Source organism: Drosophila guanche, unplaced genomic scaffold, assembly GCF_900245975.1.
Source record: "Drosophila guanche unplaced genomic scaffold, DGUA_6, whole genome shotgun sequence".
Taxonomy (NCBI): Eukaryota; Metazoa; Arthropoda; class Insecta; order Diptera; family Drosophilidae; genus Drosophila; species Drosophila guanche.
The window spans coordinates 10,534,550-10,553,845 of NW_022995743.1; the positions used below are offsets into that span (position 1 = coordinate 10,534,550).

Consider the following 19,296-nt stretch of genomic DNA (forward strand, 5'->3'; position numbering starts at 1 on the left):
GTTTTTATACCAAAACAAAAAGTGCAGTCTCTGCAGTGCGCAGTCGCAGCAGCCCAAGCGAAGGCAGTGGCAGTGGCAGAGACAGTTGCAGCGACGCCAGCGGCATCCGCCACGAGATGCAGTTGGAAGAGGAGCAGGTTGAGGGGCACCAAACAGTGTTTGTCCGCCTGAATCAGCGGCAGAATCGGAAGAGCTGCTGCTGCTGCTGCTGTACCACTCGGCGTATGCGCAACGCCCATTTGCATTTGAAACTCGTTGCGCATACGCGACGTATGCCGAGATCGGTTCTCCACATCTACTCGGGCATTAATTTATGTGAATTAGCAATGCGAACTTCATTTGATTAAGGCCTCTGCCTGTGCCTGTGCCTGTGCCTCTGCCTTTGCCTCTGTCTCTTCTGCTGGAAGCTCCATTCGCCGCAATAATTCTCCAGCTCAAATATTAATTAAAAGATTACTGATGTTGCAATTGGATTTATTTTGATGAATTGGCCATTTGGCCACTCAAGCACTTGCCCACTTGGATTGCAATGCAGATCCATAAAATATTCGCGGCATTTCTATTGACATTTGAATGGGCAGGCGGGGCGTGGCCAGCTTGTCCATTTGAATGCATCGTTAAAGCGCATTTTGTGGCTTTGTTTGCGGTTCTGGGATCTGGATATGTCTAATGTGTCTGCCCTTTGGTCGAATCTGCTCAAACTGCAATTTCGCTGACCGGGTCAGGCCTGGCACTCCTCTGCACCAGTTGCGACTTGCCAGAGCTTCCCTTTTCGCGAGCCGCTCTCCAATGCAAACCAAACCAAACCAAAACCATTCCCGGTTTTGCCGGCCGGCTGGCAGTGCAATTTTCGGCTTAAACTTTAAACTTTTGCAGCGTGTAGGAAATGTCAGTTGCAATTCATAAAAATTACAGCAATAACTGCTGCTGCTGCTGCTGCTGCTGCTGCAAAGCTGCAAAAGTAAGCAGTGAAACAGCTTCAGCTACAGCTCCCGCCAGTGCAACAAAGATGATCACGAAACATGATGAACATCGCCCGAGATTACACCCTACGCCCCTTACCAGCCACTCATCTCAGTCTGCAGTTGGTGTGCATTTTCCTTTTCGTACGTTTTCCATGTTACTTGGCCAATTTCGCGGTTGCCCGCGTTTTACTTCTGGCCTTCGCCACGTTGAATCTGCAGTTGAAGTCGCAGTCGAAGTCTGGCCGAGTGTTGTGCGGAGTGGAGTTCATTTTTGCAAATTCGACATACATCATTGACAATCCCCCTGGCAGAAATCTCTGGGATTACTCATCGTTTAGGTTATGTTTCTCATAACACTCCACTCCACACGGCGCAGTCGCAGGTTTCCCGTGTGAGATGACTGACTGATGCATCGCATGCGGGCCTCATGCCGATCCAATCTGAGCGCATTTTAAGTGCACCCAAAGTGCATCTTAATTTATGCCCCTTTGTCTTGTCGGTTCGCAATGCTACCCAATTCTAGCCTCTATGCTAATCGAGTGCAGTTTCCTAAACATTCGCAATCAATCAGCGATACACACACAGCGAGACTGAGATACTCTGAGAGATATTCGGGCATTCCAGCTGATGGATTGCCTTCCAGCAGATACTTGAAGCTGCTTTATAGCTGCGAGCGCCAAACTTGTTTGTGACGTGTTCCGAGGGTGCTGCTGCTGCTGCTGCTGTTTTTTCTGAAGATGATGAGGAATGAACCTGTCCAGGCAGCAGTTTCTCTCTGGAAGCGACACACACATCATTCGATGATTTTTAAGTGTTTTATTCGATCACACTCATTACATGGCTGCTCCATCTGTTGACCTTTAGCTCTCCTCGAGCTCTTTCTCCTTCTCTTCGCTGAATGTTGAATCATAAATATGCAAATCCCATGGCTCTGTGGCTCTGTGGCTCTGTGAGTGTTTTATTAAATCACATTCTGGCCGCTTCCATAGAATTTCTTTGGTGTTTTTTCCAACATGATTCGTTTTGTATTTTTGTTTTGTTTTGCTTTTTTCCTTTTTTTTGGGCAATGGTGACGAGATGGCGTAATGGGAATGGAAGATGCTAATTCGCGACTGCTGCGCACATTTAACATCGATATAAAAGCCTCGCGTGCCGTTGTAGTAGGCCAAGTTGAAAGCCAAACTCCAGCAGGAAAGCAACCAAGAACTCCCACTCCCAAAATGCTGAAGATCACAATCTGTTTGTTGGCCCTGGCCGCTGGAGCGTGGGGCGCCAGCATTGGTAGCACCACCACCGAGAAGCGCGAGATTGTGCCACTGCTGCGCTTCGAGACTGAGAAGAACCCTGACGGCTCCTTCCACTTCGAGTACGAGGGCGGCGATCAGTCGTACCGCCAGGAGCAGGGGCAGCTCCAGAATGCCGGCACCGAAGATGAGGCTTTGGAGGTCTCTGGCTCTTATCGCTACATTGATGCCGACGGCAACACGGTGGAGGTGCACTACACGGCGGGCAGGAACGGATTCGTGCCTATTGGCACCACCATTCCCAAGGAGATCACAGCTGTGGCCCAGGCTGCCGCCGATCTGCCGAACATCTCCGAAGAGGAAGAGCTCAGGCTGAAGCACCGCAGAGCTCGCTCCCAGGAGGTAGAGAAGCTGGAGACTGTGGTGGAGAAGGATCAAGCGCCCGCAGAGTCCCAGATTGTGCCAGTTGTTGTGGAGAAGGAAGCTGTGTCCCAGCTGAAGACTGTGGTGGAGAAGGAGGCTGTGGCTGAGAAGAAGGATCAAGTGCCCGCCGAGTCCCAGATTGTGCCCGTCGTCGTGGCTGTGGAGGAGGCTGTGTCGCAGCCAAAGACTGTTTCTGAGAAGAAGGATCAAGTGCCCGCCGAGTCCCAGATTGTGCCCGTGCAGGTCGTTCTCGAGTCGAAGCCAGCGGCAGAGCCAAAGAAGGCTGAGACCACGACTGCCTAAGACCTCGCAGAGGATTAGCTCTCCCCTAGATTCTACTTACTTTAAGTATTGTTACCACTTAGCCATGAAATCTGTGCACTCTAATTTAATTGTCTAGCAATAAATGAATCCCCAAACGAAACGAAACAATGCCAGTTGCATGCCAATTGAGGATTGGAATGTACCTCTCGAGGGAGCACAAGATGAGTTCATATTCTGCATATAAATGCTAACGTTTAGTGCTGATTTAAGCCGAGGAATATGACGGATAACAGAGCGGGTAATAAACTTGGAGCATGGGGGAATGGCAGACCCAATCTACTACGCTCCAAACAGTTGATACTTTATCCAGCTAGTAGGCACAGCCAATTCCCTCACTGTATGTACGAAATGGTTTATGCTAGTTGGATGCGCAGTTTGCAGCCAGCTGAAGCCTGCAACAAGGTCAATCATCTGCCAGAGCCACAGCGCTGCCAGTACGTAAAGGAAACGGCAGACTGCATGGACAACATTTATCTGATCAACTACCTCACGTGGCACTACTGCCATGTGGATTCGCGCAACAAGTTCAATGCCTTTTGGAGCATGCTGGCCATGACCGTGGTTGCCACTTATATCTTCTGGATGATGCAGAAGTCCGTGCGGGCATAGTGAGTCACGATCAGAGGAGAAGCAGACCCAGAGCTAATGCCAATGCTCCTCACGCAGCTTCTGTCCCACGCTCAAGGTGATGGCGGACACCTTCAGCATGAACGAGAATGTGGCCGGGGTGACGCTGCTGACCATTGCCAATGGATCGTCGGATCTGTTTACGGCCGTTGCCGGCATGCTGGTCTTCTCCAAGTGGGGCTTTCTCATGTCCATGGCGCAGACACTGTTCCACCAGACATTCGTGGCGGGATTGGTGATGCTCACGAGACCCTTTTACGTGGAGCCGGGCTACTTTCTGCGGGACTTTGGCTTTCTCTTTCTGAACACAACCTTCATGGACTTTATCCACAAGCGGGAGTCGGGCATCACGAAGCTGGGCGCCATTCCGGGTGCACTCATCTACCTGGCCCACGTCCTGGTGGCCATCATGGATCAGCGGCTGCTGGAGGCTCGCGTTCATCGTAGGCAGCTCCACTGTCACTCCGGATTCTTTGTACTGACTTGAAATCTTCGGCAGAACTGCAGAAAATTGAGAACAGCGAGCTGAAGGCGGAGCAGCTGGAGGAGCTCATGCGGCAAACGGATCTGGGTGTCCATCGAGAGAAGATCGATCGCAGTGCTGCCCGACATCGCGGTGGCGCCAACAGGCAGCTCTTGCAGCAGTTCTGGGCATCGATCTTCAGGTTCGACAAGGATCAATTCCGTCGCGGATCCTTCTTTGTGCGTTTCTATCTGTTGGTCAAGGAGCCCATGGAAATGCTGCTGCGTCTGCTGGTGCCCGTGGTGGATGTGGAGAAGCCCGACTACGGCTGGTCCAAGCTGCTCTGCTGCCTGCAGTTCATCATTTCACCCACCTACATCTTCTTCATATTGCGTGAGTGTGAGACATGCTCTGGCAGGCGACTCTTACTCAGTGAATATCTCCTCCTGCAGTCAAGGATGTCTCCCTTTTGGGCACCGCCGCCTACATCATGACCTTCTACATTATGCTGCCCCTGGGCTGCCTCATCTTCTGGCGCACGCGCACCGACACCACGCCAAAGTTCTTCAGGGTACGTTGGCAGCAAAAGTTGCTGCTTCCCCAAGTAATCTTCCTTTGTGAACAGTTCACGGCCATTCTGGGCTTCATTTCGGTCATCTTTCTGATCTTCTTTCTCACCTCGGAGGTGATGGCCATGTTCTTCACCATCGGCACCATCTGGCACATGAGCCAGTCCTTTGTCATGGCCACCGCCATCTGCTGGGGCCTCAATGCCGGCGACCTGGTGGCTGGCATAGCGCTGGCACGTCAGGGATTTCCACGCATGGCATTTGCGGCCACCTTTTCCTCTCCAGTGTTTGGAACCTTTGTCAATCTGGCGCTGCCCCTGGCCCTGGAGACAACCGTGCGCTCCGTGGCCAATGCATTCCCCGTAAGAGCGCCCGAAATGGAATCCCAAATGATTTTTGTGACTGTAAAACATTTAATGACAGGTGGAAGAGGGCAGCTTTGGGGAGACTGTCTGCATATTCGTGGAGGTGAGCCTGGTCATCTCTCTGATGTCCGCTCTGACCACCAACTTTCAGATGCGTCGCGCCTGTGGCATGCTACTCGTCGCCTACTATCTGTTCTTCCTGGCAGTGCTGGTGCTGCTCGAGACCGATGTGATCCATGCTTATGGAGTGGATAATTAGATAAAGAGAGAGGCAGAGAGAGAGGCAGAGGGAGAGGGAGAGGCAGAGTGTTCCCATGCTGCCATCAAATATGCAAATTCCCCTTGGCCAGATGATTTATGCCTCATTAAATGGCAAATTCGATTCTTTTGGCTCTTAATTTCCTCTTGTCGCAGCAGCTTCGCGCAATGCTAATGGACTCTGCGAGTGTGCTATGTAATGTGCCCCGCGGCTGTCCAACACAAGCCTCACTGTACACCCCGAAAAAGTGGACAAACGTGTGCTTAATCATACGGAATCATACGGGGGCATGGGAGTGCTTTCAAGGTCCCATCGGGGCGTCGGGGAATGTCTGATCAAAGCCTAAGCAAACATCTCGATGCTGAGATATGCAAAGCAGGAGGAGATTGTGGCTGAAGACAACAGCAAACAGACTCGAACAATTTCATAATTTCTATCAATTTTTCATTGCTTTGTATTGTTTTTTTTTTGGTAGTTTATTTGGACGCTGCAAACCTATGGCTCACGCAGTGCTTTTGGCTTATGTTCGGGCTCCTTGGGCAGATCCTTGGCTGCCTCGGCCACAGCTGTGATCTCCGGGTTGATGATGGAGCCGTAGGGCACGAAACCGTTCTTGCCCGCCGTGTAGTGCACCTCCACCTCCTGGCCATCCTCGTTGATGTACTTGTAGCTGCCCTTCACCTCCAGCGCCTCATCCTCGGTGTCCTTGTCGACGACGCTGGCCTCCTCGTGCCGGCTGGTTCCGTCCGCCGTCGAGTACTGGGAGTTGTAGGAGCCATCCTCGAACTTGTTCGTCTCCGAGCTGAGGATCTCAATCACTTCGCGTTCGCTTTCCACGGGCAGGGCATGGCCACAGGCCAGCACCACAGCCAGGACGAGCAGAGGAAGCTGCAAGAATAAATGAACATCCAATCCTTATGTCTTCAGGTAATCCACACTTACGAATTTGTGCATTTTGTCGCAGTGGAGTAGGGCAGAAAGCGAGAGTTGGAACGCGTGTGAGCACAAAGTGGATCAGCCAGTTGGCTTTTATACTCCCTCTTGGCCACACAGATCCCGACATAGATACGCAATATTTCGGTTATCATCCGGCAACAGCAGCAGCAGCAGTAGCTGATTCGCTCTGCTCTTTTCACTTAAACATGCCAAACATGTTTGCATCCCATCCCGTTTTATGTGGTCTGCCGGTACGTCCGAAAACTTCCAATTGGCTGCAAATGTCAGGGTCGACACTGGGTCAGTCTGCACCAGAAATGTGTCAATCAGATCTGGTCTGTTGCTCCCCTGAGTCTTGCCTGAGTCAGATCTGGTGCCGATGACGGCGCCGATTGATGACACCGATCAGTGCTTCCATTAGCGGGCTCTGCGTCTCCACAGTGCATAACTTACACGGCTTCACCCACTCTCGAGGTGTCGCGATTAATCAATCGCACCTCGCCTCGTTCCGTACCAAGCCCACAAATGTTTCCACTTGCCATGTAAAATGTCAGCATTGTTGCAATTTACATTATGATCTGTGCACTGAGACGAAATGATTGTGAAACCAAGCAGAAAGCGACCTAAAGATCAGCAAATACTCTCCCGATGCGAGATCAAAAATATCTATTTTTAAATGAATTAAAATCATATTTTATTTCGAGAATTTCGTGTCTGGTGCTGTGGCTGTTGCTATGTCTTTTATCACAGTGTCCCCTAACGAACTATAACTCGGCCTGCGATGATCGTCTTCCCGCTGACAAATGCCTTGAATTAGAATTTTGATGCGGCGCATAAACCACTTCCATTTGCATTGCGCTATTAATTCAATAAGCAGAAAATTGTAGAATCACTGGGGAGTTCCGGGGCCCCATTATAGGCGATCGTGTTGGTATCGTCATTAATTTGATAGGGTGATAAATACGGATTCATTGGCCCAGCGACGACATCGACAGCGACACCGATAAACCGACATTTGGTTCGTTTGGGAAAAGGGCAACCATGGCCCGCAGTGGGAGATGCTGGCCACAAGACTGCAATTGCCACAATTTATAAATCTGACAGCTTAACTAATTTCGAAAATCTCCCAATTGGCAATGTTGTGCAAATTAAATATCCCATCTCCCGCAGCTGCTCCGAGCTGGAGCGGACTCGGGGCACTCCTCTTCGATCTGCGATCTGCGATCTTCTCGGCTGCTGGCTGCTGGCTGCTTCTGTACTTGTGCGAGGAATGTGTGCCCCATCAAAGTAAATGTTCAAGCGCCAACTCATGACTCTATAAAGGTTTATTTATATTCGATCCAGCTCTGATGTGGAAGCCTCGCGGCACAAAGCCATTCTGGTCCGCCACATAGCTGACCTCCACTCTGTGGCCGCTGTCGTCGAGGTAGCGATAGACGCCGGACACCTCCAGACTGTCCTCCTTGACGATGCCCACCTCCTCGCGATAGTTGCCATTGGCCGCCTCGTAGGCAAAGAAGTAGGAGCCGTCGCTCTGCTGTTCGGCCAGAGACTTAACGATGCCAATCGAGGCAGCACTCTCCGCTGGCCAGCAGCAGCAGGCCAGAATGAGCCACTAAGAAGAGAGGTTTACAAGGGTAAAAGGGGAATATTCATGAGCTGCCAGCTGCCAGCTGCCGCTTCTGCTTACCAATGCGAACATGATTTATGCTAATACTGGGCGCGGACAAAAGATTCTGCGCTTTTTATAGCACTCGGCCTGTCCGAGCCAAAGAGATTTTAGACAGCCAATTCTGGCTTTTGGTTATGCAATAATGCTGCTGATAATGTTAGCTTTTTGAGGTCAGTAGAAAGTAGCAGCAGCAGCAGCAGCAGCAGCAGAACGGAGAAAGAGAGTTTGTTGAACCTGCAGACTGTGGCTGGCTGCAGATTTGCAATTCAAATGATTCAGCAGAGATCCGAGATCCGATCTGTGTGGCTCTGTCATGTTTACACGCTGCAGATGGAGCGTAATCTTTGGATCGTGTGGGGGCTGAGAGGTGCAGCACTTGGCAGGCAGTTAATAAAATGTTGTCAAATTTGGCTGCGACTGTGTGGCATGCCCCCGCAAGCGAGAGCGAAAGGTGCAGAAATGGTAACGGCTGAGTGACTGCAAAACGTTCCGTTCTTCCATCCAACCTCTCACCGCTAAAACCTTGCAGATTGCAGACTTCCATGCAAATTCCGCACCAAAACGTCGGACACTCTGAGATGGAGCTGTTGGCTTTTGGCGCTCCATCACAGCTGTTACAGTGGGTGGGCACCTGGCAGTGTGGCAGTGTGGCACTGAGAAGCGACTAACATTTATGTATGCCAAAACGGCAAGACAAAAAGAATTCAATAATAATTTCCAGCAATTTCGCAACGCCAGAAGTTGGATTTTTGGCATTTGCCTTGGCCCGCCCAGTTCCAGATTCAGTTTCCAAGTTTCCAACTAACCAAGTTTTAGCTTCAGTTTCGTGGCTCTCGGGGCAACGTGTTAATAAATTGATTCTCAGCTGCACAGTCGTCTCGCCCATTCGGCATGGAAATGCAATAACTTTCTGGCACCACACTGTTGCACAAATAGAAACCCATTAATGCAAAGATGCAATGCCAACGAGGTCGTAATTTAGAGCGGCGACACATTAACCTTTACAGAGTCAAAGTGGCACTTGCAGTTGCAATTCCTCTAGCCGGAACCAGAAGCCAGACGAGATCTGCACTCGGCATTACGCACAGCCTCAGCCTCAGCCTCAGCCTCAGTCTCTGATTCAAAGAGAATCAATTAGCTGCGCTGGCGGCCATAATTTCTGGCCTGGTCTGGCAATGCAATTACACAAATGTCAAGCGCGTTCTCTCCCACCCAATCTGCCGACAAAAATGCCACAATTTTCCAGCGTCCGTGGACCATTAATAATCCTCGCAGTCGCTGTCCAAATTGGAGTTACACTCGATGGCAGCGTCGTGGAAGGAGTGTCCGTCTCTTTCCTCTCTAATGTAGTTTGCTCATCGAGCCACATTGTACGCTTGTCTCGCATTTCTGCATAAATTTCGGGACAGCGGGGGTAACAGCTTTTATGTTTCTCTTGGGGCTCTTCCAGCTTCGTGAATTATTCAAATGGCAGCCACATCCCGCGAATGTTGTGAAATGTGGGGCAGCATGTTTATAATTAATATTGATTCGCTGTCTATACAGTCATCCTGCAATATATACCCAGACCAACAGGAAGAACCGCTTATAACTCTGTTTAATGTCCCAAATTTAGCGCCTAACAATGAGTCCTTAGCTTGACTGATTTGTCGCAACATTCTATACTTTATTTTATATCTGGCATTGGCATTAGCTCTACTAAATATATTTGTATAAATACTTGTTTAATCAATTAATTGTTACACCAAATCTAGCACCATTTACTCCATAAATAGTTACTGTGTAGCGCACACAAAAGTCGCGTCTGCTTACTGTGGATTGTATTGTATTTATTCCATCAACAATTCTGTAGCTGTAGAATACTTTTAGGCAGCCAAACGAAGCCATGAACTAGCTAGTCTATAACTAGCCTAAAGCCAGGCAGCAGAGAATGATATCTGCTGTCTGCCACAAAATTTGCCGCCAGGTGGGAAATGACTTCACTTCCAGAATGACTTTTGTTTTGGCCAGCCACCAATCATTGGCTTGATTCAGAGTGGAAAACCTCATTTCATCTAGATTTGCATAAATGCAATTAAAGCTGAAAACATGGAACAAGATGCGAATATGTTCGAATTTTGAATGGCTGCGCCAACAGATGACAAACGAGATCGAGACAGAGAGCACGGGCTAGGCATTTACAAATGACTGATGGCTATGAGCAATCGCAGAATGATGAATGATTGTGGCATGGAGACAATGGAACAGCCCCAGGGGAAACTCTCTCAGGCTGGATAAGGGTTCCTGGTGGCTAGCTATGGCCTCATGGCACTTGGAGATCAGTTTGAGGTCCAACAACCACCTTGACCTCTGGCCAGAATGGCTTACGGTTGGAGGGGAGCGGTGACGGGGGAGGTGTATGCGCTGTACTGTCAGCACATAACTCACATAAACACCTTAGGAGTGCCTCAGGTGGAGACACGAGCTAGAGCAAAAACGCATCATTTGCATATGGGGGTCGGCAGCAGAAGCAGCAGCAGCAGCAGCAGCAGCAGCAACAGCAGCAGAACCAGAAGCCACCGATGGATGGATCATAAATAAGTGCGCGCATCGGGAAAACGCCGGAAGAGGCCAACAGTGGGGTTGGTCGGCTGGGCTGGCCACCATGAAGATATCAATCAGGCAACGAAATTCGTTTGTCCTTCTGTCAATGGCCGATAAAAAACCAATAAAGCTGCCATCTGTGGCATCTTGTTAACACGACTCGCAAGCCGCAGATAAATAACACGCCACTGGGCCAAGCGCAAGATAACCATCGAGACAGATCCAGTCCCCCACGAGCCCCCTGGTTGGAGCAGAGGCAGAGGCAGCACATCGGTGGCAGGAAGCAGCGTCGCTGGGTCGATTGTTCTTATGATTAGGCCGCGCTTTAGGGCCCAGCTTTAGGCCCCGCAGTCTTGCTCGAGATTCGTATAAATACGGGCCGCAGTCGGTGCCGCAGTTGCAGTCGGGGCACGGCATTCGTTCAGTGACTTCCAGTGGCAGCACATCCCATCTCAGATCACAACAGATCGCGGCTCGGTTCGGCACTTCAATTGGAATCTGTTTTCCCACCACAGCGAACGAAAGTGAGACATCAGGTTAATCGAGCGTGTAATTTGTGCGACGTTCGCGGGATTTACGAGCCACTTCATCCAGCTAAATGCCCGCTCGCAGCCACATGAGGCAGCTGCGCTGGGTGGCCTGCCTCCTGGCCGGCCTCTGCCTCAGCGCGTGTCGGGCACAGCTGCCGGGCACAGGCTTCGGGCAGCGCCAGCAGGGAGTCCAGCAGTCACCGTTTGGAGTGCGCCAACCCCCACTGGGCCAGAGCCAGGGTCTCTTTCCGGCACAGCGCAGTCCGCTGAATCCGCTGGTCAACCCTCTGGCTCCGCCTCTGGCCGGAGCAGCTCTCCAGAATCCCTATCGATACAACCAGTACCAGCAGCAGAACTATGTGCCCATCACGGCCTACCAGAACGAGCTCAATCTGGACGGCAGCTTCTCCTACGGATACTCCTCTGCCGATGGCACCACGGCCCAGGCCCAGGGCTATGTCAAGAATCTCGGCTATGGCGAGGGCGTTGAGGCACAGGTGGGTACCCAGTGTGTGGCATACTTTTGGGCGAGCATCGTGCAATCTATTTTCCTGGTCGCCGCAGGTCATTCAGGGCTCCTACTCGTACACCTCGCCCGAGGGCACGCCCATTACGGTGCGCTACATTGCCGATGAGAACGGATTCCGAGCCGAGGGCACGGGCATTCCAGCCACTCCGCCGCCGTACTTTGTGGGCGCAGGACAACAGCCTTACCAGCAGCAGGGCGTGCTCAATCCCAATCTGAATCCATACCAGACGCCCTTCCGCCAGCTGCCCTCACCGCTGGCCACGACTCCTTTTCGACCCCAGGGACCAGGACAACAGCCGCTGAATGCATTGCAACAACAGCAACAGCAACAGCAGCAGCAGCAGCAGCAGCGAAACTTCCAACAGCAGCAGCAGCCAAACTCTGGACAGTATCAGCCGGAGCAGCCGTTCAATCAACTCCATTCCGGACGCCTGCCAGCCCAGTATGCCGGGCAATTTGGTCAGCAATTTGGCAGCAATCTCACATCCCAGCAGGCCCAGCAGAATGCCAACAACCAGCAGCAACAACAGCAGCAGCAGCAGCAGCAACAACAGCAGCAACAGCAAAAGGAGCAGCAGAATGAGCAGCAGCAGCAGCAGGCGTTGATTACACAACAATTGCGGGGCAGATCGAACCAATTGGTGGATCCCTATGGTTACAATCAGTATGGCAGACGCTTCAAAAAGTCCCCGAAGAAGTGATTGCTCCCAACGAATTGACCAAATTGATTCTTACATTTAGTGCATCTACTTAGTCGCGTTCAAAGGCATGAAATACATGCAACAGAAAAGTCAAACTGCTGTCTATAATTATTATTCCTCATATTGTTTGTGCAGAATATTAGTTTTTAGCTGTGAATTCTTTTGGAAACACACATTCTGCATTTACAATTTCCGATTAGCTGCAGCAATTTAGTCGAGTTCCGCCAGAACAAGGTTTGTGTCTCCGCTGTGGGGAGTAGCTATGTCTTATTCACCACGCTCATCGAGACAAGCGCTGGCCAGAAAGCGAGATAGAGATATTGCCCTGTGGTGAAGACAGTTCACCTCACTCCAGAGCTGTCAATGTTCGTGGCGTGCTATTAGCGACTGTTTTAAGAGCACAAATAGTGGTATTGTTTGCCCCTTACTTGCAGGTTTAACTGCAGTTTCCTTTACTATGAGGCTTCAACTACTTTTCTGGTAATATCAATGCAGTCACTAAAATTTACTACAATTCATTTATTGCCTTGTCAGAGAGAGTATTGGTTCGGGGAAAGCTTACACAAATAATTAATAATTTAAGCGCCACACTCGGTGGCACGAGTATTCAAGGATTGCGTTGCACTGAGGTTTCATCGATCGGAGTGATGTGGTTTTGGCTGGAAGGGAAGCGAGCCCGTTGGGCTCAATAGCTGTAGCCAGTCTGGGGATTGAAGTCCCCGCTGCCTCGTCCACCACCAGGGAGTCCGGGTGGGGGCGGGATATAGCTGCCACCTGGAGCACCACCGCGTCCTGCACCACCGCCGCCTCCTACGATCAAGAAAATGGATAAATCAAATTGCACAGATAAGAATTTATAAGTCGCCCTCTCACCTTGGCCACCGCCTCCACCAGGGGCGCCACCAAATCCTCCTTGACCACCGCCTCCTGGGGCACCCCCGCGACCGCCTGGGGAAAGGAAAGTTTTGTTTTGAAATTGCAAAGATATTCCTTTATTAATCTTTTTCTTACCTTGTCCACCGCCTCCGCCTGGTGCGCCAGGACCCCCTCCAAATCCACCCTGGCCACCCGCTCCACCGCGACCGGCTCCTCCGCCATAACCTGCACCACCGCCGCCTCCTGGGATGACGAAAGTTAAATATTGAAATTGCAAACTTATTATTATATTAATCTTCTCCTTACCTTGTCCACCGCCACCTCCGGGGGCACCACCACGACCGGCACCACCTCCATAGCCTGCCCCACCGCCGCCTCCTGGGACAAAGAAAGGTTAAAATTGAAATTGCAAAGATATTCCTTCATTAATATTCTCCATACCTTGGCCACCGCCTCCGCCTGGTGCGCCAGGACCACCTCCAAATCCACCCTGGCCACCGCCTCCTGGGGCACCACCACGACCGGCTCCACCGCCATAACCTGCTCCGCCTCCGCCTCCTGGGACGAGGAAAGTTTAATATTGAAAATGTAAATAAATTCCTTCATTGATCTTCTCCTTACCTTTGCCACCGGCTCCTCCTGGGGCGCCAGGTCCACCGCCATAACCTCCCTGGCCACCGCCTCCTGGGGCACCACCGGCGCCCGGTGCACCACCGCGTCCAGCTCCACCGCCATAGCCTGCACCACCGCCGCCTCCTAGGGGAGGAAAAGTTGTATTTTGAAATTGCACGAATATTCCTTTGTTAATGTTTTCCTTACCTTGGCCTCCGCCTCCTCCAGGGCCACCAGGTCCACCTCCAAATCCTCCTTGGCCACCGCCTCCTGGAGCGCCACCACGACCGGCTCCACCGCCATAGCCTGCTCCTCCGCCGCCTCCTAAAATTGAGAAAGTTGTCGGTGATTTCCCTAGATAGATAATTCTAAATCTTGTTTTTACCTTGGCCTCCGCCTCCTCCAGCGGCGCCACCAAATCCTCCTTGACCACCGCCTCCAGGAGCACCACCGCGGCCAGCTCCACCTCCTCCTCCAGGACCGCCAGGGCCACCGCCATATCCTCCCTGGCCACCGGCTCCTGGTGCACCGCCACGACCGGCTCCACCGCCATAGCCCGAGCCTCCGCCGCCTCCTGTGAACAATAAAGTTTGCAGTGAAAATCTGAAATATATTTCATTGGAACTCTTCTCCCTACCTTGTCCACCGCCACCTCCAGCGCCGCCACCAAATCCTCCCTGGCCACCGCCTCCAGGGGCACCACCTCCTAGGATCATGAGAGTTTTATATTGAAATTGCAAAAATACGCCTTAATAATTGTTATCCTTACCTCCTCCAGGACCGCCTGGCCCACCTCCATATCCTCCCTGGCCACCACCTCCAGGTGCACCACCGCGACCGCCTCCACCGCCATAGCCTGCTCCGCCGCCACCTCCTAAAATCGAGAAAAATGATTTATAAAAGTTCCACAAGCTTTAGGGCTCTGGTTTTGGTGTCGATTTTGAGTTGATGCATCAATGAGTAATTTTTTTTTTTGGTTTTTCAATTAAGATTCGTTTTGTTGCATTATTTACCTTGGCCACCGCCTCCTCCAGATCCTCCTCCATAGCCTGTTCCGCCTGCGCCACCAGCTCCTCCACTGAAGCCACCACCCGGAAGTATATTAATGCCCTGAGCAGCCAGCGCCTTGGCAATGGCCTCCGGCACGGGCGGTGGCGTGGGCAGGGCTGCTCCGGAGGGCACGAACCCGTTCTCATCGGCCGTGTAGGAGATCTCGACCAGCTCGCCCTCGGGATTGGTGTACGAGTAGGAGCCCATGACGGAGGGGATCTCGCTGTCGGATCCCTTGTTCTTCACGGTGCCCTCCTCCTGCGCCTTGATGCCGTTGCCCGTCTCATAGCTGAAGCGGTAGTTGCCGTCGCCGTCGTTTTCGTTCACAAACGACAAAATCGGAATGGGCGGACCCGCCGGCGGGGAGCCACCCGCTGGAGCACTGGGCCGTTGAGCGGGTGCCGGTCCAATGGGTCGACTTGGGCCTCCAGCGCCCGAGAAGCCGCCCAGCCCGTTGTTGATGCCACCCAAGCCATTGTTGCCGCCGCCACCAGCGGCACCGCCACCCCTGCCAAAGCCACTGCCAGGTCCCTGCAGCCCGGCGCCCGGACTGCCACCCGCGCTGGCCGCACTCGCTGGCGGCGGCAGATATTTGTTGTCCAACTTGGCACTCCGCGCCAGCGTCAGCATCGCCAACAGGAGAGCCTAAACGAAACAGAGAGCATTTGTTGGATTACAAACAAATTGGGGACTGGCGCGGCAGTGTGTAAAGTTCAGCCGAAACCCAATTGCCATCGCGATGCACGCAGCACTCCTGATCCCAGGGAGAGGCTGCCACATCCCTCCACTCACTCCTCAATGGGGTCAAGAGTAGTAGTCAGACGAGCGAGTGGCTGCCATTTCATTAATGAAATATGCACTCATTGAGGGAGTCGCATCGCATCTCCACTCCACTCCACTCACGTTTTCCATTGTTGCCAGCGAACTCTGATATTTATGGACTTCTTGTTCGAGCTATGGCGAAGATGTCAGCTACTGGCGACTGGCATGCCACAGCGTGTGAACAATCACAGAGGAAACTCTGCTAAGGAGACTCTAGGGGGCTGGCTGAAGCTGTTGCCACTGATGATGGGAAGGTTAAGTAAATGTAGCCTGGCCTGGCCGGGTGTCAAGTTGAAGTTTAAACCGCTTACGAGCAAACGCTGCCCATAAACGTAGCAGAAACAACTCCATCGTCAGCTCCATCGATAATAATGATGATGAGCTCACTGCCCTACCCCCCAGCCCGTGCTTCTGCACTGCCGAATAATGGAAATTCTGACATTTGCCGCACTGAATCATCCATGTTGCATGCTGCCGCCTGCCGCAACTGCATTCTCAGCTTAGTTCGTGACCAGAGCAGTTGTCCCAAGAGTTGTGCAAGCCACCCAAAAGTACTCGTCGCATAATTGTGGTAATTCCAAATGAGCTGCCAATTGGGTCGCCACTGCATCAATTTCGGGCTCCTTTCAGCTGATGATCTGCCGCAGCTGTAGGCGGGGGCGGACACGAACCAGAGCCAGAGCCAGAGCCACGATGCAGATGGATTGTTCTTGGGCAACTTTGCGTGCTGCGAGGGTTTAGCTCAGCATTGGCTATCTCTGATTTTAAATGGCCTTTTAATTTATGCGTTTTGTAATGAGAAATTGGGAAATCCCATGCTCAGGCAGGAACTACTCACCCATCTAAGAGCCATCGCTGATTGCACGAATATATTCCGAAAGTCTCAAAGGGGTTCTTGTGTAGCTTTGTCCTTGGTTGTCCTTTGCCTAAAAACTTTAATCACAGTCACGCGCACACACACACACACACTCGAAAAGAAATTAAAAATCCATGCGAATCCTGTGCGAGTCCTTTTGGGTTCGGTTTGTGCAGCAGGCGCCTCCGCGTGTCGTGGCTCCTCGTAATGTCAGGGTACTAGTGTGCCGATCGCAGCCGAGGTTCTGCAGCTTTTATACTCTGTTTCGGCGCCAAAATGCAATCAAATGGAATGGAATGAACGAAAACGCTGCCAAGAGCCGAGGCTGCATTCAAGCTGGAGAAGCCGGAGATGCTGACGCAGACTGAGAGGCAGACGGAGACGGAGAGGGAGACGGAGACTGAGAGCAGAGCGAGTGCTGGCCTGGGTGCTGAGATTTTGATACTTTATGGCATTTATTGCAATCGTGTGCAGCTGTGTTGGTTGCTGGCACAAACAATTGCATGCCAAAGGGAGACCCATGGCTGGGGCTGTGCAAACTATTGTCTCAGCGGCGGCATCTCGTTTACCCAATGTACCTTGTCTTGTTGTTAAACATACTCGTACCGCTCTCAGCCACATCTACCTACATCTAAGTACTCTCCCCAAGTCCGTAAAATTAGCAAGTTTCTGCCGATGCCGATGCCGATGCTGATGGTGCTCTGGTGCTCGTAAATTGAAATCCAATCGAAACCCTCAACGCTTGAGTGCATCATCATCATCATCATCATCATCATCATCATCATGATGGCGAACGATTCAACTCATCTCATCTCATCTCCATTGAATTGCACGTTTGGGAAACAATTTTAATGCGCTTCAAATGCAATCGGAATTGGCGTCAAGAATCGCATGTGGCGGTGTGTTTTCTAATCAGACTCTAAGACCCACCCCAGACGGATATCCACAAGACTTGGACCGGTCTCTGGGTCCAGTCTTTGACCTTTTCACCCACCGTGAAAACTGAGGAAAACTAAAATCGAATTGGTAATAAATAGCGCTAATATCACCATCGACACCCTGGGGCAACAACCAACAAAAAACCAACAAAAAAAACGCCACAAGTTGCGCAAAACAAGTTGCTCCATTTGGTGGCAACATCCATCTGGCTGGGCGCAGAAAGGGCAGTTGCTTCTCTTTTTCATTTTTTCGGTTGAATGTGAAAATTCATTCAGTTTAGGCCTTCTGCAGGCAGCAGGCAGAAGCAGCATCACTTGGAGAATGCTCATTGACATTTTGCTCATTTAGAAAGGCAGCTCCACCGATGAGAGAGACACATACAGGGGGCCGTCGACAGGTTGTCATCGCTCGGCAGCGCTCCCATTCTTGGTGGCATGGGATGGTCGCCTTGGGTGTTCGTGGTGGCACAGCTGCGCGCACCAGAACGGCAGCCAAGTGGCAAAAGGAATGTGTCCCCGCTGCGTATGCGTAACGTCATGCATTGGCCTTGCCAAATTAACACACAGATGAGCGTGTGGCACGCCCCCATCCTAGCTGCAAGCGTACTTAGATATTATCGAAAATATTAACCAATACTTGGGGGGGGGGGGGGGCGTCAATTACGATGATGATTCATGCAACTCGAATGCGGTTGCCGTTGCCGTTGCAGTGTTTGCCGCGTTTTGGGTTTTTCTATTCTATCGTGTTGTAAGTAGTTCCTGTTGCTGCTGCTGCCTGGCACATTATTTATAGCGTAATTATGATTACTCAATCGTAGAAATAAAATACAAAATGTTTATTCAAGCCTCAGAGTTCGTGCGGGGAGTGGCTGTCCCCATGCTAGGAGATATTTGTGTGAGTGTGTGAGTGTCCAAGAGCCTCGACTTATTCGCCAGTCATCATCTCCATGAATTCTGTGGATCAAATGGAGCCAAAGTGGAGCAATTAGTGGAGCATTCAGGTGCCGGAAGCCTAAAAATAGTCAACCACCCCGAGGGCAGGCAGAGCATTGTGTTCTCTCTGGCAAGAGCCTACAAAATTGTTATAATTTGCTGCTGCTCAATGCTCTGGCATGGTGCCAGAGCATTTGGGATGCGATGAGGCATGAGGCATGAGGCATGCTGCTAATTGGTCGGTGTCACTACTAACCATCAAAGTCCACGGTGCCGGAGCCGTCAGAGTCGATTTCCTCGATCATCATGTTCAGTTCCGTGTCGGTCAGCTGGTCGTCGAGCTCCTTGAGGATCTCCTTCAGGCAGGAGGTGGGAATGTAGCCATTGCCCTGCTTGTCGTACAAACGGAACGCCTCACGCAGCTCCTTCTGCATGGCCTCGTCATCCTCCTCGACGATGAACTTAGCTGCCAGCTGCACGAACTCCTCGAACTCCAAGCGGCCAGACTCTGTTCAAAGATTCAGCTTAGTGATTTGGCATGGAGAAGGCAAGCTCTGAGGTGAGGGATTACTTACTGTCCTCGTCGACCTCGTTGATCAACTCCTCGAGAATCTGCCTGTCGAAGGGCTGACCCATGAGGCGCAGGATATCGGCCACCATTTCGGTGGGGATGCTGCCGGTCTTCTGGTGATCAAAGCTGTTGAATGCCTTCTGCAGAACGGCAATCTGCTCGGGGGTCAGGTCCTCATCCTGCAAAGCAATTGGACTCCCATTAGAAACATTCGGATATTCCTCATTCTCCCACTCCACTCACAATGTTCTCCATGCTGAAGTATTGTGTTGCTGCTGCTGCTGATGCTGCTACGGCTCGTTGTGCACCAAATAGATCACCGCTAACGACTGAATCAGTTGCCCAGATCTTCCCATTCTTTCAGCCGGAGGGGAGGCACATCCACACCAACACACTGCCAGTGTGTACAGAGGCATTCCAAAAGTAACAGGCTAATTTATGGTTTTCA

General features: G+C 51.5%; 7 protein-coding genes across 15 annotated transcripts; 3 read left to right on the forward strand and 4 right to left on the reverse strand.

Moving 5' to 3' along the window:
* Positions 1 to 2,137: 2,137 nt before the first annotated feature.
* On the forward strand, positions 2,138 to 3,061 carry LOC117591875. 3 transcript variants are annotated; one of them, XM_034285250.1, is made up of 2 exons: positions 2,138 to 2,763; positions 2,855 to 3,061. In XM_034285250.1, exons 1-2 carry the CDS (start codon positions 2,186 to 2,188, stop codon positions 3,030 to 3,032), a joined length of 756 nt encoding a protein of 251 aa, XP_034141141.1. In that variant the 5' UTR covers positions 2,138 to 2,185; the 3' UTR covers positions 3,033 to 3,061. The 3 variants fall into 3 exon arrangements, with proteins under 3 accessions (XP_034141141.1, XP_034141143.1, XP_034141142.1); XM_034285252.1 differs by having other exon boundaries at positions 2,140 to 2,746; positions 2,837 to 3,044; XM_034285251.1 differs by having other exon boundaries at positions 2,142 to 3,044.
* A 238-nt stretch (positions 3,062 to 3,299) lies between these two features.
* On the forward strand, positions 3,300 to 5,543 carry LOC117591869 (mitochondrial sodium/calcium exchanger protein). Its single transcript, XM_034285243.1, has 6 exons — positions 3,300 to 3,564; positions 3,623 to 4,026; positions 4,083 to 4,439; positions 4,499 to 4,617; positions 4,672 to 4,977; positions 5,039 to 5,543. The coding sequence occupies exons 1-6, from the start codon at positions 3,305 to 3,307 to the stop codon at positions 5,237 to 5,239; spliced, it is 1,647 nt and encodes a 548-aa protein (XP_034141134.1). The 5' UTR covers positions 3,300 to 3,304; the 3' UTR covers positions 5,240 to 5,543.
* A 158-nt stretch (positions 5,544 to 5,701) lies between these two features.
* On the reverse strand, positions 5,702 to 6,257 carry LOC117591884 (larval cuticle protein 65Ag1). The gene is made up of 2 exons (XM_034285267.1): positions 6,182 to 6,257; positions 5,702 to 6,127 (listed from the first exon to the last, which is right to left on the reverse strand). Exons 1-2 carry the CDS (start codon positions 6,191 to 6,193, stop codon positions 5,735 to 5,737), a joined length of 405 nt encoding a protein of 134 aa, XP_034141158.1. The 5' UTR covers positions 6,194 to 6,257; the 3' UTR covers positions 5,702 to 5,734.
* A 440-nt stretch (positions 6,258 to 6,697) lies between these two features.
* Positions 6,698 to 19,252, reverse strand: LOC117591878 (troponin C). 2 transcript variants are annotated; one of them, XM_034285256.1, is made up of 6 exons: positions 19,092 to 19,252; positions 18,853 to 19,027; positions 18,534 to 18,785; positions 18,252 to 18,298; positions 8,853 to 8,857; positions 6,698 to 6,709 (listed from the first exon to the last, which is right to left on the reverse strand). In XM_034285256.1, exons 1-4 carry the CDS (start codon positions 19,101 to 19,103, stop codon positions 18,270 to 18,272), a joined length of 468 nt encoding a protein of 155 aa, XP_034141147.1. In that variant the 5' UTR covers positions 19,104 to 19,252; the 3' UTR covers positions 6,698 to 6,709; positions 8,853 to 8,857; positions 18,252 to 18,269. The 2 variants fall into 2 exon arrangements, with proteins under 2 accessions (XP_034141147.1, XP_034141146.1); XM_034285255.1 differs by lacking the exons at positions 6,698 to 6,709; positions 8,853 to 8,857 and having other exon boundaries at positions 18,160 to 18,298.
* On the reverse strand, positions 7,450 to 7,897 carry LOC117591889 (larval cuticle protein LCP-17). The gene is made up of 2 exons (XM_034285272.1): positions 7,866 to 7,897; positions 7,450 to 7,790 (listed from the first exon to the last, which is right to left on the reverse strand). Exons 1-2 carry the CDS (start codon positions 7,875 to 7,877, stop codon positions 7,491 to 7,493), a joined length of 312 nt encoding a protein of 103 aa, XP_034141163.1. The 5' UTR covers positions 7,878 to 7,897; the 3' UTR covers positions 7,450 to 7,490.
* Positions 10,819 to 12,285, forward strand: LOC117591873 (mediator of RNA polymerase II transcription subunit 12). Its single transcript, XM_034285247.1, has 2 exons — positions 10,819 to 11,457; positions 11,525 to 12,285. Exons 1-2 carry the CDS (start codon positions 11,029 to 11,031, stop codon positions 12,188 to 12,190), a joined length of 1,095 nt encoding a protein of 364 aa, XP_034141138.1. The 5' UTR covers positions 10,819 to 11,028; the 3' UTR covers positions 12,191 to 12,285.
* On the reverse strand, positions 12,785 to 16,646 carry LOC117591868 (glycine-rich cell wall structural protein). 6 transcript variants are annotated; one of them, XM_034285238.1, is made up of 12 exons: positions 16,389 to 16,646; positions 14,692 to 15,373; positions 14,448 to 14,552; positions 14,316 to 14,384; positions 14,064 to 14,252; positions 13,886 to 14,002; positions 13,688 to 13,822; positions 13,508 to 13,624; positions 13,373 to 13,441; positions 13,202 to 13,309; positions 13,064 to 13,138; positions 12,785 to 13,000 (listed from the first exon to the last, which is right to left on the reverse strand). In XM_034285238.1, exons 1-12 carry the CDS (start codon positions 16,401 to 16,403, stop codon positions 12,876 to 12,878), a joined length of 1,806 nt encoding a protein of 601 aa, XP_034141129.1. In that variant the 5' UTR covers positions 16,404 to 16,646; the 3' UTR covers positions 12,785 to 12,875. The 6 variants fall into 6 exon arrangements, with proteins under 6 accessions (XP_034141129.1, XP_034141128.1, XP_034141130.1 ...); XM_034285237.1 differs by having other exon boundaries at positions 13,373 to 13,444; XM_034285239.1 differs by lacking the exons at positions 13,508 to 13,624; positions 13,688 to 13,822 and having other exon boundaries at positions 13,373 to 13,444; positions 16,389 to 16,645.
* Positions 19,253 to 19,296: the final 44 nt, after the last annotated feature.